This window comes from Scyliorhinus canicula, chromosome 18 (genome assembly GCF_902713615.1).
Source record: "Scyliorhinus canicula chromosome 18, sScyCan1.1, whole genome shotgun sequence".
In the NCBI taxonomy this organism is placed as follows: Eukaryota; Metazoa; Chordata; class Chondrichthyes; order Carcharhiniformes; family Scyliorhinidae; genus Scyliorhinus; species Scyliorhinus canicula.
This window is the reverse complement of record NC_052163.1, coordinates 95,923,009-95,943,177: the sequence shown is the minus strand read 5'-3', so window position 1 is coordinate 95,943,177 and position 20,169 is coordinate 95,923,009. Positions and strand designations below refer to the sequence as shown.

Here is a 20,169-nt window from a genome sequence, read left to right as displayed (position 1 = left end):
CCAGTCTGGATTAGGTTGAAGGAACAGGCAGACCTCAAGACAGCTGAACAGAGATAATATCCAGGTTGGTATGGAAGCTCAAAGTCTAGGTGGAGATGGTGGTGTGATGGTAATATCACTGGACTAGTAATCTAGCAGCCCAGGCGAATGCTCTGGGACAGGGGTTCAAGCCCCACCATGGCAGCTGGTGTTATTTAAATTCAAGTAACAAATTTTATTTTTAAAAAAGTGAAATTGAACACTAGTCTCAGTAATGGCAACATTGAAACTATCGTCGCCTGTCTTAAAAACCCATCTTGTTTGCTAATTTCCTTTAAGAAAGGAAATCTGCTATCCTTACCTAGTCTGGCATACATATGACTCCAGGCCCACAGCAATGTGGATTACCTTTAACTGCTACAAGGGTCAATCAGGGATGGGCAAAAAATGTCCACATCCCATGAATAAAAAAAAAACAAGGAGACCTGCTTCACTTGAGAGAGTGGCAAGAGATTAAAGATAGTAATACCAGTAGCCTGAAGTACCCCAGGAAAGACTCCTGCAGCCTCAGGTCACTGTGGTTGAGGTGGCAGCAGGACCAGGACATAATGCAGTTTCCAAAACTGTATACAAAAGAATCTGATGGATCTCCAATTTCAAATGAAACCGCTAGATACATTAATTGGGCATGGATCCTGTGATTACCCAGGTTCAAAGTGATGTCAGACAGCAATATGGACCGAATTTTCTTCGGCACCGGTGTGACATGGCACGATTCGCGCGGCACCCCGTGGATTCTCCGACCCGGCAGGGGGTCGGAGAATCCCGACCATGATATTGAGGTTTACTTTCAAATTGCACCATAGAGAAGCAAAGAATTCAGCAAACCTAAATTGTAGCCTGTGGAACATGATAATGACTAGAGGAAGCAGGTTCTTCACTGCAATTTTAGACATGCCAAAATTTCAAAAGCTGCAGTGATATTCAAAATTTAAAATGTTGAAATGTGCAAACCCTTCCATAGCAAGAACATTGCTAAAATCTCAGAAACTACAAATGTTCAAATGTGGGGAATAATTGCTGAAAAATGTGGGGAGCTGGCAGGAAAGCAAAACCCATGCTCCTTGTTAGTTTCTGTCCTGTTTGCACGGCTACTGGAGTGTTCAATTATGTGTTTTCTCTTCCCTCTAACTTCACCTGACAGAATAAGCGGTGCACAGTAACATTCTTCTATGCTGGGTGTTCGAATGCAGGCAGTCACTATAATCAATGCATGCTGCAGCTTTGGGAGCAGAATTGACAAAACACGAACAACCACCATTAATAACCAATTAAAGAGCCTTTCCACAGTTCCAAATACATTTTATATACACATTTGACCGCTTACCTAGTGTAACTACCATGACTGGGATGTTTAGACGTTGCCTGGTGCTCTGAGAGAGACGCAGAAATCCATACTCCAAAGAGTATTCAACTATGTACTCCTCTTGTGGCCAAACTACGATAGGGGGAAAAGTAAGCATTAGACAGTGTGAAGTGGCATGTGGTAACATTTATGAAACAATTTGGGGCAACAAGCAAAGCTGCTTGAATGGTTAGCAGTTCAAAATGTAGAAGCTCATGTTTTAAGTGAATTTTTGGGTAATTACCACTTCCCAAAGATGCATAGTTAATCATTGTTGCCATTAGCACAGAACTGGATGGGCGGCACGGTGGCACAGTGGTTAGCACTGCTGCCTACAGCGCTGAGGACCCGGGTTCAATCACGACCCTGGGTCACTGTCCATGTGGAGTTTACACATTCTCCCCTTGTCTGCGTGGGTTTCACCCCCACAACCCAAAGATGTGCAGGGTAGGTGTATTGGCCACGCTAAATTGCCCCTTAATTGGAAAAAGAAAATAATTGGGTACTCTAAATTTAAAAAAAAGCACAGAGTTGGAGATGCTTTTAAAATGTTTGTGTTGACTTCTGTCCATTTTCTCCCCCGACAATCTCCCAATTTCATCCAACATTTAATTCAAAGTTGAAGAGTTAGTTCCCAGTGGCCACACTGCTAAACCTAGTTCCCTTATTCGTAGATTACAAAAAATGGGTCTATGAATCTGCTGCCAAGGTAAGTGAGCCACACTTGATAGGATAGAAACCAAGACTGACTAATGAACATGGATTTAGCAGACACAAATTAATTCAAACTTCATGTAAAAGCTCAGTAGCACAAGTGTGAGTACCGCAGTGCTGGTGAAGCATCAGTATGGGCATGTAAAATTAACTGGAATGTGTTCATTCAGATACTTTAAATGACTCTCTTTGACAACTAAGAATAATCCTGAAAACAAAGGGGTAGTTATATAGTTTCCAATCCAAGCTTTTTAAACAGATGCAATCACTTATTTACACCAGAAAACAGAAGTAGAAAAGTAATTCTCTCCCATCTGATATATTAACAATATTAAGAATGTCAGGTAGGCATCATTTATCTTTCAGTGGAAATTCTGTATGTTTAATTTTCTGAGATAGCAGTTCCTGGCACTGGAAACTCTAATGCAGCCATGACCAAATTCAATAGAAAGCACCAAAGTAGTCATTACTGAACCCAACAGGGATTTTGTTCCTCCAGCTCTAGTAAGAAATGAATAGCAATATTTTTGTGGGTATGTTGTGCATAATGGCTCTTTTTTGAAATTCACATTAGTGCAAACAAGTCTTGCAGAAAACATTCTGCGACTTAGCCAGGAGAGCAGAAGATAAATTGACTTGCAGTAGTCATGCTCCCTTTTGCCAAAAGGAAATGCCAGATTTTACAACTGTATCCCAGTACAGCTCAATGGCATAAATGTTGCACAAGTACCAGGAAGATCCAACACTATTTGTGCTACGTACTGCAGATGGGAATTAGCATAATAAATTGGTTAATATTTAAGAACAAAGACTAATGAACTTTTATGTACCTTTCCAACTGAAGGTCCAAAATATCTCTATCCTGTTCAGTCTATGATAATAATCTGTAACCTTCTCAGTAATTGCTCTGCCACCCATATCCCTGTTCCCCCACAACCTATAGCACTTACATCAGCTCAATGACTGGCATATTCACACAATGGAAACACAAAAATATCTTTTGCTAGCCTCACTATCACGAGTGTCTGGGCTGTTTCAAATTTATACATCAGCAATTGCGAATGACCGGAATATATATATATATATATATATATATATATATATATAATTATATATATATATATATATATATATATATATATATATATATAAATAAAAAAGGTTTTACCCCAGAGTTTTGAATTAGGAACATAGACTTTGTAGATCATTTGGCCCTTCAAGCCTGCTCCACCATTCAATAAAATTATGACTGACCAGTTTGTTGTCTCAAACTCCACATCCTTGGCTGCCCCAATAACACTCCACTCGCCTTGTCTCTCAAAAATCTACCTAACTCAGCCTTTAAAAAAATGCAATGACTCAGCTTCCTCTGCTTTCTGAGGCAAAGAATGCCACAGACTTAACCCTCAGAGAAAAAAAATCTCATCTCTGTCTCAAAAGGGAGACCTTATTGTTAAACTGTGCATCCTAGTTCTCGTCTTTCCCAAAAGAGAATGCATCCTCCCAGTATCCACCTGATCAAGACCCCCTCAGGATCTTATACGTTCCAGTAAGATCCAACACTCATTCTGCTAAACTCCAATGGGTATACGTCCAACCTTTCTTCATAAGCCTTTCATCCCAGGAATGGGTCTAGTTAACCGCCTCTAAAATGCATTTAACGCAATGGTATCCTTTTTCAAATAAGGAAACTAATGCTTTACAGAGACCATTCATTCATAGGGTGAAGCAAGATCAAGATTGATTGCTCATCCCTAATTGTCCTTGAGAAGGTATTGGTAAGCCGTCTTTTTCAAATTACTGCAGTCCATGCAAGTATATCATGCAAGTTGATATTCCATCAGTGCTATTAGGATGAGAGTTCCAGGGTTTTGACATAGTGACGATATACTTTCAAGTCAGGATGTTGTGTAATTGGAGGGGAATTTGGAGGTCTGGTGCTCCCATGAACCTTAGTCCTTTGTCCTTCCAGGTGATAGTGATCATAGGTTTGGAAGGCACTGTTGAAGCTGATGTCAAAATGCAGTTGCGCATTTTGCAGATAGCAACCAATTTGTGTCAAAGACAGAGGAAGTGAATATATAATATAACAATCTTTATTGTCACAAGTAGGCATACATCAACACTGCAATGAAGTTAGTGAAAAGCCCCTAGTCGCCACATTCCGGCGCCTGTTCGGGTACACAGAGCGAGAAATTCAGAGTGTCCAATTCACCTAAAAAGCATGTCTTTCGGGACTTGTGGGAGGAAACCGGAGCACCCAGAGGAAACCCATGCAGACATGGGGAGAACTCCGCACAGACATTGACCCAAGCCGGGAATCAAACCTGGGACCCTGGAGCAGTGAAGCAACAGTGCTACCCACTGTCCTACCATGCTGCCGACTTACAGTGGTGGATAGGATGCCAATTAAAGTGGGTTGTAGTGCCCTGGATAGTGTAGAGTTTCTTGAGTGTTGTTGGAGCAGCACTCATCCAGCCAAATGCATTCCATCACATTCCTCGTGTGTGCCTCTTGGGTGGTCAAAATGTTTTGGGGTGTCAGGATGGATGTCACTCACCACAGGTTACCTACCCTCTGATCTGCTCTTGTAGCCACAGTATTTATGTGGTTGGTGCATTTACTTCTGGTCAATTGTGACTCCCAGGCCTTAGATGCTGGTGGATTTGACTAATGCTGGTGAATGTCAAGGGGTGGTGTTTAGACCTTCACTTGTTGGAGACAGTCATTGCCAGGCACTTGTGCGGGATGAATGCTGCTTGTCTTTTTATCAGCACCAACCACATAAATACTGTGGCTACAAGAGCTGATCAGAGGGTAGGTAACCTGTGATGAGTGACAGCCATCGTGACACCCCAAAGCGTTTTGACCACCTACGAGGCACACACGAATGCATTTGGCTGGATGAGTGCTGCTCCAACAACACTCGAAACTCCAGGTCTTGCTACATGAAGGCTGCTTCAGTATCTGAGGAGTTGCGAATGGAACTGAGCACCATGCAATTATTAGCAAACATCTCCAATGCTGACCAAGCGATAGAGGGAAGGTCATTAGAGGAAGAGCCCTACCCTCAGGAAGACCTGCAGTGATGTCCAATGAATGAGACAATTGAGCCCTACCCTCAGGAAGACCTGCAGTGATGTCCAATGAATGAGACAATTGACCTCCAACAAACAAAGACATTTCAGAACTAGGTATGAATCCAGTCAGTGGTGTCTTCCTCTGATTCTAAATGGCTGCCTTGAAGTCACACCAGTTACTCTGCTTGCACCTCTGGAATTCAACTCTATTATTCAAATTTGAGCCAGCATTGTAATTAGGATTGAAGTTCTGATGGGACGGTCTTCATCTGAATCAAACTGGGGCCAAAGTGCTGCCGATTCGCATAACCAGGGTTGTAGATAGGGCTTAGTGGTGGTTCAGTTGTATGGAAAATTAGAAAAACAAAGTTAATGGAGACGGTGAGATTGCAGGTTAATGATGAGGACTTAAAGGGGCCGACGGCTCAGGAGAGGTTAGTAAAGTTTCCAGAATACGTAATAGAGTAGAGAGTATAGAAAGCAGCAGGAATCCAACTTCAGGCACAGCAAAAAAAAAAGGGGACAACTATGAGAAGGGGGTGATGATCAATACAGGACTGAGGGTATTGTACCTAAATGTGCACGCTATGCAAAACCAGGTGAATGAGCTTGCTACGCGCATTGAAATTGGCAGGTACGATGTTGTGGGCATCACATAGACGTAACTGCAAGGGGATCAAGGTTGGGATCTGAATATTCAAGGATATGTCTTCTATCAAAAGAACAGGCAGATGGGCTGAGGGGGAGAGTTTGCATTGTTAATCAGAAATGAACTTAAATCAATAGCAAGAAGCGATATAGGGTCGGAACGTGTAAAATCTGTGTTGGTAGAGTTGAGGAATCGCAAAGGAAAAAAGACCTTGATGGGAGTTATGCACAGTAGTCAGGATGTAGGGCAGGAATAAATCAGAAGATACAAAAGGCATACAAGATGTACTGTGCAAAGCTTGATAGCGAGGGATATGCTGGGCCATGGGGCTACAAATTGTGATGGAATAATCTTGCCGCTGCTAATGGTCCAGAATGCTTTCGTGATGTCCAATTTGTTATGAATGCATCTCATTTACTATGCCTCTCTTCCCAACATACCACTCTTTGACCAAATTTCTCATGTGGAAAGGTTTCAAATTTTGTTTGATAATGCTTCTTTGAGGCAAGCACTTGGGATCCGAAGCTAATGTAGAGGACTCCCACGTACATTCCCTCCTGACCGGATACCATGGTGGGTATGCACTGGTCCACCAGCAGGGCAAGTAACAACCCGACATAGTCATACTCACAGAACCATACTTTCCAACCAACATCTCTCCATCCATGGATTTATTAATCCAGGTCTCTGAATAACTAGTTCAGTAACATACAACACAAAACTAGCATTCATTGCTGCCAAGGAATTCACATGAGATATTAAATTCCATATTACAGCGATAGTTCGATAAATTGTAAAGCTACTCAAAATCTCTTAAGGAATAGGGACGATTAGACTGTCAAAATGTGAACCATGCCAAATTGAAGAATATATAGATCAAATTGTTTATGGTACATCTTGAAACTCTATTAACCTTACATTTGGGACTCGCTTTCTTACGATCCACCACACAACTTTTCCCATCATTGGGCTAAATCTGTTTAAGTAAAGCAATCTCTCATTTTGATTTGTTGTTTTGTTATTTCAATTGAGGGCATTAGTCAGTAGATAAAGTACTTTCTCAAAACAGAAGAATTCGCTTGATGGATTTACTTGGAAAGCTTGTTTTAAAGTCCAGCAGTACAGCATCTTTCCTGGAACTTTATTTATTCTCTTTCATGATCCTGGTTCACTCTCACCCATACCACTGGCTGACCCCACTCTGTCTCAGAGAAATTCCTCTGGCTGATCCTGCTTTGCTTTGTTCCTCTGTAACTTCTCTGGCTGACCCCTTTCTATTTCTGACAACCCCCGCTGGTTGACCTAGCTCAGAAAAACCCGTGGTCGACTCCATTTTGTTTTGCACAAACCTCTCTGGCTGACTCTGTTCCTGAGTAACCCTGCTGGCTGACCCCACTCTGTTTCTGAAGAACGGCACTAGTTGATTGCGCTCGTTTTCAGACGAGCCCCACTGGCTGATTATTGCGTTTGCCAAAAAGTTGGCTTTAAGAAAAAATAAAACAATGAAGTTTCCTTTGCGGTTTCGTACGTCAGTTCAAAGCTTATATTAAAAACAGTCATTTTCAAAATATTTCAGCCTGCAAATGTGTACTGTTGCTCGTTATGCTTTTCCTTAATTGCTCTGTTTTAATAACTTTTGCTCTAGAGTCGCCAGGTATCTTTCTGTTACCACCACGAGGTTCAAAGCCAAGTACTGATCAATAACTCAATACACCAGTTAGTAAGTTTGAAATCAATACACATTTATTATACACACAGTCAATCACTACTCATGCATAAACTCTACTTATTAAACTATCACTACTACTAAAAGCCTATACTTAGCTTCGAATGGCCCACCAGGTCAGAGGAACAATGGCCGTTGTCCGGTTCTGATTCTGCTGGCTTCGAGCTGGTACGGAATAGTAGCTAGGAGCGTCTATCTCGTAGCGGGCGTTGATCTGAGACTTACTTGGTTGATGCAGCTGCTAGGCAGGTCTCTCCTCGTTGAGAGCCAAGGCCAAGAAGAACAAACTGAACTTGGGGACGCTATCTTATAGGCCCCAGGGGTTTCGCGCCCTTTTGGGCAGACCCCGGACGTGGTCCCAATTAATTGGACCATGCCTCAATCGTTCTTATCTATTTTCTCCAATACTGGAGTTGTTCCCTGATCGTTGGGCGGGCCCTAGGTGTTCGTTGGCCTGTCTTTGTTCTAGCTCCCACTGGCGCCGGGGAGTCTGTCTTGGTCCCGATTGTTTCAATGTCTCTTTTTGTCCCTGGAGATCGCTCATTAATATGTTAATGGCTATTGGTTTCGGTTCTGTCTGGGTTCTGCTAATCTTAATACACAGGAAACCTTGCACCTGCTTGTGTTCTCTGGAGTTGTTCAATTTTCCCTACACTCTTTGCAAGTGTCCATTTTGAAATCGGGACGTGGCCACCCCAGGTGGCTACAGTACTCAAGAAATTAGCATCAATTACCTTCAATTGTGAGCCAGTTAACCTTGTTTGGTGTACATTTTTAAATACCAGTGCACTTGAGCAGGTTTCACAGTATTGTAATTTTTTACTGTCTGCATAAAGACTATCCTGACCTCCAAGACAGAGAAGTTTAGCAGTGAGCAATTTTAAGCTCAAATTAAGCAACTATGGTATTATCCAGGAATTGGTGAGATACAAAATGTTTTACTGCAGTCACTTGAGGCAGAAACAAAGGTTACACTAAAACAGCACAATAGTGCATGCATATCAACCTTGGTCTCTATAATTCAATAAGTCATAAGGTTTTCAGACTGGGTCCACTTTACCCGTGGAAAAGCACCCAGCAATAAAATTATACATGTTTCTATTACAAACTTAGGTTATGCCTGTTGTGAGCATTAAAACGAGTTTAAAAGCATCAAATACGCAAAATTTAGCTTGCATGTAATGTTCCCTGCAGCATATTGATACCAATACACAAAATAAGACCAGCTGCAGCAAAATGTGATTAAAGCAACAGGCTGTGTTTTGCAAAATTAATAAACAGTTAGTTTTTGAATCTGAAAGGTAGAGACTTTATGTTTCCGTTTCGGCTTTACATCTCTGTCAATGTTAGAAGCAAATGTAGAAAACAGATTTTGGAACTGTGAGAGTTTGTAAAAAGCAGTACAGCTGTGACAAGCAATTAATGAGCTTTGCAGCATCTGTTTTTGAAGCTGAAGAAACTTTTGAAAGCACTTTTCTTATAAAAAAATAAGTTATTTCACACTTTTAAATCGAGGCAATTCTCTTCTCAGCTCAAATAATGATCAATTATCGAGCACTGTTTCACCAAAAAGTTTAGTATGATTAGCAGTCATAAATCACTACACTGAGCAAATGAGGGTCCTACCCAAGTGTAGAGTTTGAGAGATGTTGGAAGCAGGTTGGAAAGAAGGGGGAAGAAAGAGCTTTTGTATCACTAAAATTTTACCTGCTCTCGTTAGCATCTCAAACTCGGAGACTGTTTCCTGCAGAGGCTGCATACCTTTACTAGGTGCCTCAGTGAATGAGAGCCCCTGGCTATCATTCTGTACCACCTGCGTTACAACTTCTGCTTTATTTCCAAGTGAGGGCTTTAAGAACACTTTGGGCTCTATGTCGAGTTCAAACTGCAAAAAGGAGCAGAAAGGCAAGAAGAATTAGGCACAAATTTGTCACAAAGAAATAAAAACACATGGGTTAATAATATATGACAACTTGACTCGCATCAGAAAGAAACAGGTTAACATTTTGGATGGAATTTTCAATAATTTCTGAACTAAAAATAACTTTCTTAAGAACCAGGAAAGCTTCAGCATTTACTGACAATATTGTCATGGGTATTAGCACCATTCTGATTTGCAAAACCTTTGAACACAGATTGATTATTGTATTTATTAATCCAGCACGGTTGTATCATAGTCCAGGGGCCACTTGCAGAAGCCTAGTCACATCTTTTCAATGCTGCACCTGACCACCAGTCAAGACTTGCTTGGTTTATTGGCAGCTCACTCTTATTTGCTCAGTAACAAGAAAAACAGGTAGTACACCTTGCTGTGAAGTTTAAACTTGTCCAAGCTTCTCTCTGTGCATGCATAAATAGCATCTTTAAAGAGAGATGTTGGCCCTACGGTTTTTGATTTTGTCTTTGTATACAAATTTAATATCCCAATGCTTAATCTTCCATTATTCCTGACAGGAGGCAACAATTGCCACTTTTATAGTGCTCCTCAAATTGTTGGGAAGATGTTTCAAAGCACTTAACTGTGAAGTCAAAACAGTGAACCAGACCTAGAAAGCAGCCATAATAGAAAAGCAAATTACTGCGGATGCTGGAATCTGAAACAAAAGCAGAAAATGCTGGACAATCTCAGATGGTCTGACAGCATCTGTGGAGAGAACACAGAGCTAACGTTGAGTCTGGATGACTCTTTGTCAAAGCAGCCATTTAGATCATCACAGTTAAGCTCAGCCCTTTGCAAAAACAAGCCAAAACTGATCCCACCACCATACTCTTTCTACCCCTACAGGTCTGCATATTCCCGTTTCACGTATTCAGCCACTGTTCCTTTAAAAGATGCTTCAATTACTCCCTGCAGTAGAGCATTACACACTTCAACTCTTCATTTGAAGACATTTTCCCAAATCTTGTTCCTAAAGTTACAGTGACAAATATGAATTGATGGCTCACTATTTCTAGCATTGACATCTGGGATCAGTCACTTCCAATCCTTCAGCAAACTGACCAAACCCAATTAGCCCCCAACACTTTGTTTCTTGTCCGTCAACTAAATCTCCATCCATGTTGCTACTTACTGATTTATATCATCCAAGCATCTTTGGAACATTATGAAAAATTCAAACACACTGCATCTAAAACATTCCCTCCATTCACATGGTAATTTCTTTAAAAATAGCAAGTTTACTAAATATTTCTTGCTTTTAACAATTCACGTTCTCAATTATCCTACGCCTTTCGAAATACTCTCTAAATTGATGACAATAGATTTCAGGAAAGGGAGAAATCAAGAGTTAGGATGAAATCAGTCAAGGATTCTACAGGTGCTTTAAAAAGCAGTGAGGAAAGGAGAGAATTAAGTACCAAAGCAAACAGAACAAGGCAACAAGTTACAAAGAGGAGGATCAAAGTGGCTAAGGTGGACTGAAGAAGAGGACAAAATGGGTGTTAAAGTTCAAAGTACGCGAGGGGATAATAGGTTACAGAGGATATCACTTCATAAACAAAATCTCCATTATACTCAACCAGACAATCATTAATGCATAAAGCAATTTCCAATTCTGATTTCAATAAGAAAACTATACAGTATACACATATATATGCATGTGTACACAATTATGCAAGTATATTTACATGCATACAGGCCACTCAGGACTGAGATGAGGAGGAATCACTCAGGTGGTGGCGGATCTTTGGAATTCTCTGCCTCAGAGGGCTGTAAAGGCTTAGTCGTTAAGTATGTTCAAGACTGAGATCGATACGTTTCTACACATTAAAAGCATCGAAAGATATGGGGGTTGTGCAAGAATATGGTAAAGTAGATGATCAGCCATGATCTCAAGTGAATAGCGGAATGAACTACGGGCTGAATAGTCTACTCCTATTTCTTATGTTCTTATTTCTCATACAGAACATGAGTTACCCATACATAGAAACATACATGGGAAATAGAAGCAGAAGTTAGCCATTCGGCCCTCTGAGCCTGCTGTACGTATCCTGATCCTGCCATCCCCCCATATCCCTTGATTTCTTTAGCCCCAAGAACTATATCTAATCCCTTCTTGAAAGGACACGATGTTTTGGACACAACTACCATAAAGTAGTTGAGGCCAAACCTCGCCTCACCTCAGTCCTAAAAGGTTTGCTCCTTATCCTCAAACCATGACTCCTAGTTCTGGATTCCCCCACTTCTCAGGAACATTCTTTCTGAATCCACCCTGACTAATCCTGTTAGCAGTTTCTACGAGATCCCTCTCACTCTTCGAAACTCCAAAGAATATAATCCTAACCAACTCTTCTCATATGACAGTCCCGCCATCCCAGGTATCAGCCTGGTAAACCTTCAATGCATTTCCTCCATAGCAAGAAGATCCTTCCTCAGAAAACGACACAAAACTGTACACAATACTCAAGATGTGGCCTCACCAATGCCCTATACACTTGCAGTAAAACATCCCTATCCCTATACTCAAATCTTCTCGCTGTGAAGGCCAGCATACCATTTGCCTTCTTTACTGTTTGCAGTATCTGCGCACTTACTTTCAGCGATTGATGCACAAGGGCACGACGGTCTCAGAGTATCCACCTCTCCCAATTTACACCCATTCAAATAATAAGCTGCCTTCCTATTTTTGCTACCGAAGCAGATAACTTCACATTTATCTACATTATAATGCATCTGCCATGCTTATGCCCATTCACTCAGCCTATCCAAATCCCGCTGAAGCATCCGTGCATCCTCCTCACAGCTCACCTTCCCGCCCAACTTTGTATCATCTGCAAATTTTCATATAATACATTTAGTTCCCTCGCCTAAATCATTATAATATATATAAATATATATATATATAAAAAAAATATATATATATATACACACACACACACACACAGTGGACAGTAGGAGTCCTAGCACAGATTCCTGCATATCCTACTAGTCACTGCCTGCCAATCAGAACAAGACCCAATACATCCAACTTTTTGTTTCCTGTCTGCTAGCCAGCTTCCTATCCATCTCAAGACACTACCCGCAATGCCATGCGCTTTAACTTCACGTAGTCATCTGCTAAGCGAGACCCTGTCGAAAGCCTTCTGAAAGTCTAAATAAGCCATATCCACCGTTTCTCCCTTGTCAACTCTACTAGTTACATCTTCAAAGAATTTTTGTAGATTTGTCAAGCATGGTTTCCCTTTCGTGAATCCATGCTGACTTTGTCTGATTATACTACTGTTTTCCAAATGCTGTGCCTTGAAATCCTTAATGGACTCCAGCAGGGAGGCATGGTGCTGCAGTGGTTAGCATTGCTGCCTTACGGCGCGGCGGTTCAATTCTGGCTCTGGGTAACTGTCAGTGTATTGTTTGCACATTCTCCCCGTGTTGGCGCGAGTTTTGCCCCCACAACCCAAAGATGCGCAGGGTAGGTGGATTGGCCACACTAAATTGCCCCTTAATTGGATAAAATGAATTGGAAACACTAAATTTTAAAAAATGGACTCCAGCAACTTCCCTAATACCGACGTTAGACTCACTGGTCTATAGTTCCCTGTTTTCTCTCTACCTTCCTTTTTTGAATAGCGGGGTTACATTTGCTACCCTCCAATCTGTAGGAACCATTCAAGAGTCCAAAGGATTATGGAAAATGACCACTAATGGATCTACTGTTTCTGGGGCCACTTTCTTAAATACTCTGGGATGAAGATTATCAGGCCCTGGAGATTTGACCACTTCAATCCCATTAATTTTCCCCAAACCAATTCTTTACTAATACTAATTTCCTTCAGCTCACTACAATTTGTGTTTCTCAGAACTTCCAGAACGTTATTCATGTCTTCCTTTGTGAAGACAGAAACAAAGTGTGAATTTAATACCTCAATAATTTCTTTGTTCCGTTATGAATTCCCCCGTTTCTGACTGTAAAGGGCCTCCTTTAATTTTTAATCAATCATTTTCCCTTTACATACCTGTAGAAACTTTTAACGTTTTCATGTACCCTGCTAGTTTACTTTCAAATTGTATTTTCCTCATCTTAATCAATCCCTTGGTCTGCCTTTGCTGAATTTCCCAATCCTCAGGTCTATTGCTTATTTTAACTAATTTATATGTCTCTTCTTTGAATCTAATTCTATTTCTAATTTCCTGTGTAAACCATGGTTTGGCCACCGCTTCCTTTGTACTAGTGTACCAAATAGGAATAAACAACTTTTGGAGTTCACCTATTCGTTCCTTGAATAAGTTTCATTTCCTGTCCACAGTCCTTCCTTTCAGTAATGTTTCCCAGTCCATCATCGCCATCTCATGCCTCATACTTTCCTAGTTACCTATATTGAGGTTCAGGACCCTGGCCTCAGAATCAATTACCTCACTATTCACCTTGATAAAGAATTCTATATTTTATGGTCACTCATCCCCAAAGGTTCTCTCACAACTTGATTGCCAACTAATCCTTTCTCATTGCACACACCCAGTCCAAGATGTCCTGTTCTTTTGTTGATTCCTCAAAGTATTAGACCAGAAATCCATCCGGTCCTCCAGAAATTCCTCCTATATTGTATTGTGACTAGTTTGATTCACCCAATCTATATGCAGATAAAGTCACCATAATCACAGATGTTCAGTTATCACATGTGTCTGATTTCTTGTCTAACGCTATTCCCAACATTACCACTGCAGTTTGGTGGTTTGAATACCACCGCTACGAATGTTTTTTTGCCTCTTGGTGTTTCTTAACTTGACCCAGAAAGATTCCACATCATCTGTACTAATATCTTTCCTCAATGTTGTATCAATATTTCTTTAATCACCAATGCAACTCCACCACCATTTCCTTTCTGTCTCTCTTCCTAAAAACAGATTAGCTCTCAATATATAGTTCCTACCAGTGGTCATCTTGGAGCCATGTCTCTGTAATCCCAACTATATCATACCACTTTACCATGGCCCTGACAAGTTGATGCATAATTTTTAAAACAATTGAGGTGTCAGTGAAGTTGAGAGATGTCAGTAACTTCAGTGTTTTGTACTTCAAATTCTTTATAATTAAGTTATTATTTTTGCAAGTGAGAAATGATGGCCAGCATAAACTGTTGAAGTATGGTTTGTGCACATTATCTGTCTCAATTTCGAGTAAGCCATTCAGGCTGTTATGTGCAACTGACCATCACAAAAGTGATATGGGGAACTGCAAAGTCTAGTTCAGGGAACAAACTGAAGGTTTAATTATTGAACTGATAGGGAGACTGAATCACATGAAGACACAGCTTGCAAGCCAAATAATGAAACCATCCCGAAGATAAAATGGTGGCTAAAACAGCTCAGACACATCTGTTCCAAATAATCTCAGATTACATGCAGCATTTATATTATATAATCTTAAAACCTGAACTGCATTAAATATGGATGTGCAGCAAAGTCAATGTTCCAAATAGACAGGCTTGTCTTAAATAAATTAAAGCAATCGTGTCTTTACTGTTTTTCATTTAACTTTTGTTTTTGCTGATGGTGTAATGTGATTGGCACAGTAGGTGGTCAGCTCATTTCTATACCACACCAAGCCACATGTAAGGTTTTTACTTAACTAATTTACACATGTTATATAACAGCGTCTAGAGTCCCTGTTGTCAGTAAGGTATCACTAAGTGCAATAGTGCACGTGTGGTATTTTCCTACTGCCTCTATTTTAAAAAATATTTGTCACATGCACCGAAGTAGTGAAAAGTATTTATCTGCAGCCAAGGGAACGTACACAGTACGTACATAGTAGTCAAAAAATAATAATAGACAGAGTACATTGACAAATGGTACATCGACGAACAGCGATTGGTTACAGTGCGGAACAAGGGGCCAAACAAAGCAAATAAATGAGCAAGAGCAGCATAGGGTGTCGTGAATATTGTTCTTACAGGGAACACGGATCAGTCCAAGGGAGAGTCATTGAGGAGTCTAGTAGCTGTGGGGAAGAAGCTGTTCCTATGTCTGGATGTGCGGGTATTCAGACTTCTCTACCTTCTGTCTGATGGAAGGGTCTGGGAGAAGGCAATGCCTGGGTGGGAGGGGTCCCTGACAATGCTATCTGCCTACCTGAGGCAGCGGGAGGTGTATAAAGAATCAATGTGAGGGTGGTAAACTTGTGTGATGTGTTGGGCTGAGTTCGCCATACTCTGCAGTTTTTTGCAATCTTGGGCCGAGCAGTTGCCATACCAAGCTGTGTTGCAGTGGATAGGATGCTCTCTATGGCACATCTGTAGAAGTTTGTGAGAAAATTAGGGAGCAGTACAATTATAGATTGCCCTTCCAAATTTGAATGGTGTCTGGAGAGCATTTAGTGTAAATAACACCAGGGTGAAATAGCAATGGGAAGATGAATTAAGCAAATTACACAAGTGGCATTAGGGTGATCTTTTCCACAGGTCTTAATGGTATAATGTTAAATGCATATAGCAGTTGTATCATACCTGACAACAAATCAGTTTTCTCTATCAGAAATTTGTGTAAGATTTCCACATGTCTAGATTATCTCAACACTCAATATGATAACTTCCGTGAAGTGTAACAATTATCCCAAACAAATACAAGCAAATAGAAATTGGCAGCTGCAATTGTGCAGTTATATTGTAAATTAGTTTATTGAAGAGCGTGTGTTTGTTCTGAAAAAAAAACCGAGAGAAGTTTTGGGAAAAAAACCGTAGGATAGGTATGTTTTCCATTCTTCCCAATATTCAGGGGCAGCAGGGTAGCATGGTGGTTAGCATAAATGCTTCACAGCTCCAGGGTCCCAGGTTCGATTCCCGGCTGGGTCACTGTCTGTGTGGAGTCTGCACGTCCTCCCCCTGTGTGCGTGGGTTTCCTCCGGGTGCTCCGGTTTCCTCCCACAGTCCAAAGATGTGCGGGTTAGGTGGATTGGCCATGCTAAATTGCCCGTAGTGCCCTAATTAAAGTAAGGTTAAGGGGGGGGTTGTTGGGTTACGGGTATAGGGTGGATACGTGGGTTTGAGTAGGGTGATCATGGCTCGGCACAACATTGAGGGCCGAAGGGCCTGTTCTGTGCTGTACTGTTCTATGTTCTATGTTCATGCATACCATTGGCCACTTTGGCTCACTCCCTTTTATCTCTCCATTTCAGTAGATTTACCACTAATTGTTTCAGTCACCATCAGCACTGGGACATTCACAGTTCTAGGACACTTCTGTTCCCTCACCTTATCTGGCTGTCGAGTGAAAGGTGCAAAGAAATGCTATTGTGAGCTAGGACATCCCACCATCAGCAATTCAAATGAAAATTTTATATTTTTTTCTCTTTCTGTAGAACTGTTTAGTTTCTGTTCAATAACTTTCCGTATCTATCTAAATTCGAGTTTGTGGGTATGTGTCAACGCAATAACTTCAGAGATTTCCAAGCTCATTTGTCTTAATAGGTGGAACTAAGGCAGCAATTTAACATACACAAATCTAGGCCATTACTTGCAAATATCTGTAGCTGCTTCTATGAACTCTAGGTATTATCCAGCAATGAGGTTACAGTGCTAGAAACAGGTCTTTCTAAACCTCCAGCTCCTCAAAATTCAAATGCATAGAAATTAATGGGAGTTTCCAGAGTCGGCTGTTGGACAGTTCTGCCTTTATTTAGAGTGGTCCAGGAACGAAGACCGAAATTGATCAATCAGAACACCACTCCAGCAGACAAAAAAAAATTATTTAATCCTTTACTGTATTTTTGTTTACATCTTCATGCCCAATTCGCCAAATTAACCTCCTTCGGCTGGAATTCAAAGTTAACAGCATTAGTGTCGTGCAGCCTGTGTTAAGTGACCAAGATTAGGCTACTGTGGGGAAAAGTAATTTTCTCATTCCCCACTTTCCCTTAATATCCAAATTTTATTTTCATTTGTTCTATTTTCTTCCTGACTCATTGCAAATTGCCGACACAAATTTAAAATGACATTTTTAAAATCATGAAAACTTCAAACTGATATTTTACCAGAACTGAATCAAAATGAACAATTCTCCAATTATAGTGCCTTGCATACTACAATCAGAATAGTAATCACACCTGTATGGAACTGTTATCAAACATTTCTATGGTCAGCTCTTCTTCATCTTCTGCTGGCTCCTTTACCATGCCTGCAAAATTTTCAGAGTCGTAGAACTGAAGGAAAATGGGGGCACGGCTTGAGTTGCGTTGGATTTCAACACGGAGGATCCCATCCCGTGGCCACTTCTCACGAACATGCTCTAAGCAATTGATTGGAGAGCGGGAAAAGGCAATATGAATGTAGGCCAAAATGAAAAGGACAAAAAGAGCCTGCAAAATAAAAGAAAGACACAATTAATATTTCCTCTCAAAAAGCATATGGTGAGTTTTTTGGGGAATGGGATAGGTGACAAAATATGCATAACTTATTTACTAAAATAAAACAGGGCTGAGATTACCAAGCTTCTCTGTGGGAAGTGTAACATGTATCACCTATTTTCCCAATATACTTCAAAACTAGAATCCCTGGAGAATAATGATTCATAATATTGATCATCGATAAACCCAAACCATCACCACAGAGTGCCCACCATTAATATCATGGCTATCACCATGAACCAGAGGATTAACTGGACACGTCACATTGACAATGTGGATACAAAGTATTGTAGAAGGCATTCTTTCAGAGTGGCTGCAAAATTACTGCGATAGAAACTGGGAAGAAAATTTCAGTGGTGCAGTAGGGAGCTCTCTTCAAGCTGGGATTGAGATGGAACATTGCAGAGTAGACAGGTTATTTACTGATGTTGCTTAATTGAGGTTGTCATACAGTTTATTTAGTATCTAATTCTAGCAATAAATTCAGTTTGAGAACATGTTTTAGATAAAGTACCCAGAAAGATGCAACCCCTGACTTAGGAGTGCTTAATGCTGACTGACACTGGCGGCAAGCCCTGCTGCCTCAGCGCTAGGGACCATGGTTCGATTCCAGCCTAGGGAGACTGTCTGGGTGGAGTTTGCACATTCTCTCCATGTCTGCGTGGGTTTCCTCTGGGTTCTCCGGTTTTCTCCCACAGTCCAAAAATATGTAAATTAGGTGGATTGACCATGCTAAATTGCCACTTAGTGTCCAAAGATGTGACGGTTAGGTTGATTGGCCAAGATCAATGCGCAGGTTTACAAGGATAGGGCAGGGGAGTGGGCCTAAGTAGAGTGCTCTTTTGGTGGGTTGATGCAGACTCAATGGGCCGAATGACCTCCTTCTGCACTGTAGGGAATCTATGTTCCAGTCCATAATTTGTAAGGGAAATTGCCAAACAGACTGCAAGTTGGCTTGATAGCACTCTATTGTCCAAGATACATTAACTGCAAGTGCCACTTCTGCTGGGGGTGCCAGATTGTGCAACCACCCCTCTGGTGGTTAAAATGCACTCAGCATTAATACTTTTAACTCACTGAGGAAAAAAAATAATAGCAATCTTCACACTTAGATGAGCGTTTAAATCTTTGTAATTGAAACCTTAACAGAATATTAGGAAACTTTCCACTATTGGAGGTACCCACCTTCTAACTTGCATATTGTCAAAACATGGAATACATCATTTTAGTCACAATGACCCAGTTCATATAAATTTGCAACATCTACTAGACATCAAGCTGCCCTGACCACTCAAATTTGAACTCAAATGCATATAATAATAGCTAAACGGAATGCTCATCAAGCTACTTTAACTATATGAGAAAAAGTGAAAAAGCATTCACTGGATTGAAAGTATTAATGCTGAGTGCAGAATATAGACCTAAACTTGAACATTAATCTATCCAAATTTACTGAAAGTAGTGCCAGGAACAACATTCAAATAATGAGACCTGCAAAAGAAGCTACCCAATATTGACCCTGATAAATACGGGTCCACAAATCTGCAAGGGGATATATTATAGAAAAGTAAACTGGCCTTATGGAGCTGGTTCTCTCCATTTTCACACTAAGAACAACCTATATTACATATCAGAGTCTGGTACTCAATAGAAAATTAAAAAGAAATAAAAGAATTGGTAGCAAATTTAAAGGCAGGTGCTGTGTCAGAAAATGAAATGTGGTTTTCAAAAGAAGCCCCATTGAAATTGTTTATTTCTCAAAGCACACTTCAAGGCAAATCATAAGGAATAGTTTGCCCTCCGGACAAGATTTACATAATCTAATTTCTACCTCTTGCATCAAACTGGTGCTGGCATTCCCAACAGATCAGACCAAGTTCAATCACAACATGAAATCAGTGCCCTAAGCTGTAAGTGTTGCATAATTACAACAGGAATATAGTGTACAGTTCTGGGCACCCCACTACAGGATGGATGTGAATGCACTGGGGAGAGCGCAGTGGAGGTTTACAAGAATGGTTCCAGGGATTAGAAACCTCAATTATGAGGAAAGATTGAAGAGGTTGGGATTGTTCTCCTGGGAGTGTAGGCTGAGATGAGATTTGATAGAGATGTTCAAAATCATGAGGGGGATGGACGGAGCAGATAGAGAAATGCTGTTCTCGCTCGTAAAATGATCAAGGAAGAGCTCAGATTTAAAGTGATTTGCAAAAGAGCCAAACAATGAGAGAAAATGTTTTTTCACACAGCGAATGGCTCCAGTTTGGAATGTACTGCCT

At 40.8% G+C, this 20,169-nt stretch overlaps 1 protein-coding gene across 2 annotated transcripts in view; it reads right to left on the bottom strand.

Moving 5' to 3' along the window:
- tmem259 (transmembrane protein 259) overlaps window positions 1-20,169 on the bottom strand; it is a 93,870-nt gene that overhangs the window by 47,019 nt on the left and 26,682 nt on the right. Inside the window, exons 2-4 of one of the 2 annotated variants that reach the window (XM_038776751.1) lie at window positions 17,591-17,842; window positions 9,261-9,438; window positions 1,367-1,477 (exon numbers count right to left, since the gene is read on the bottom strand). In XM_038776751.1, coding sequence (XP_038632679.1) covers window positions 1,367-1,477; window positions 9,261-9,438; window positions 17,591-17,842 — 541 coding nt within the window. The remainder of the gene's footprint in view (window positions 1-1,366; window positions 1,478-9,260; window positions 9,439-17,590; window positions 17,843-20,169) is intronic. The other variant, XM_038776752.1, reaches the window with a different exon arrangement.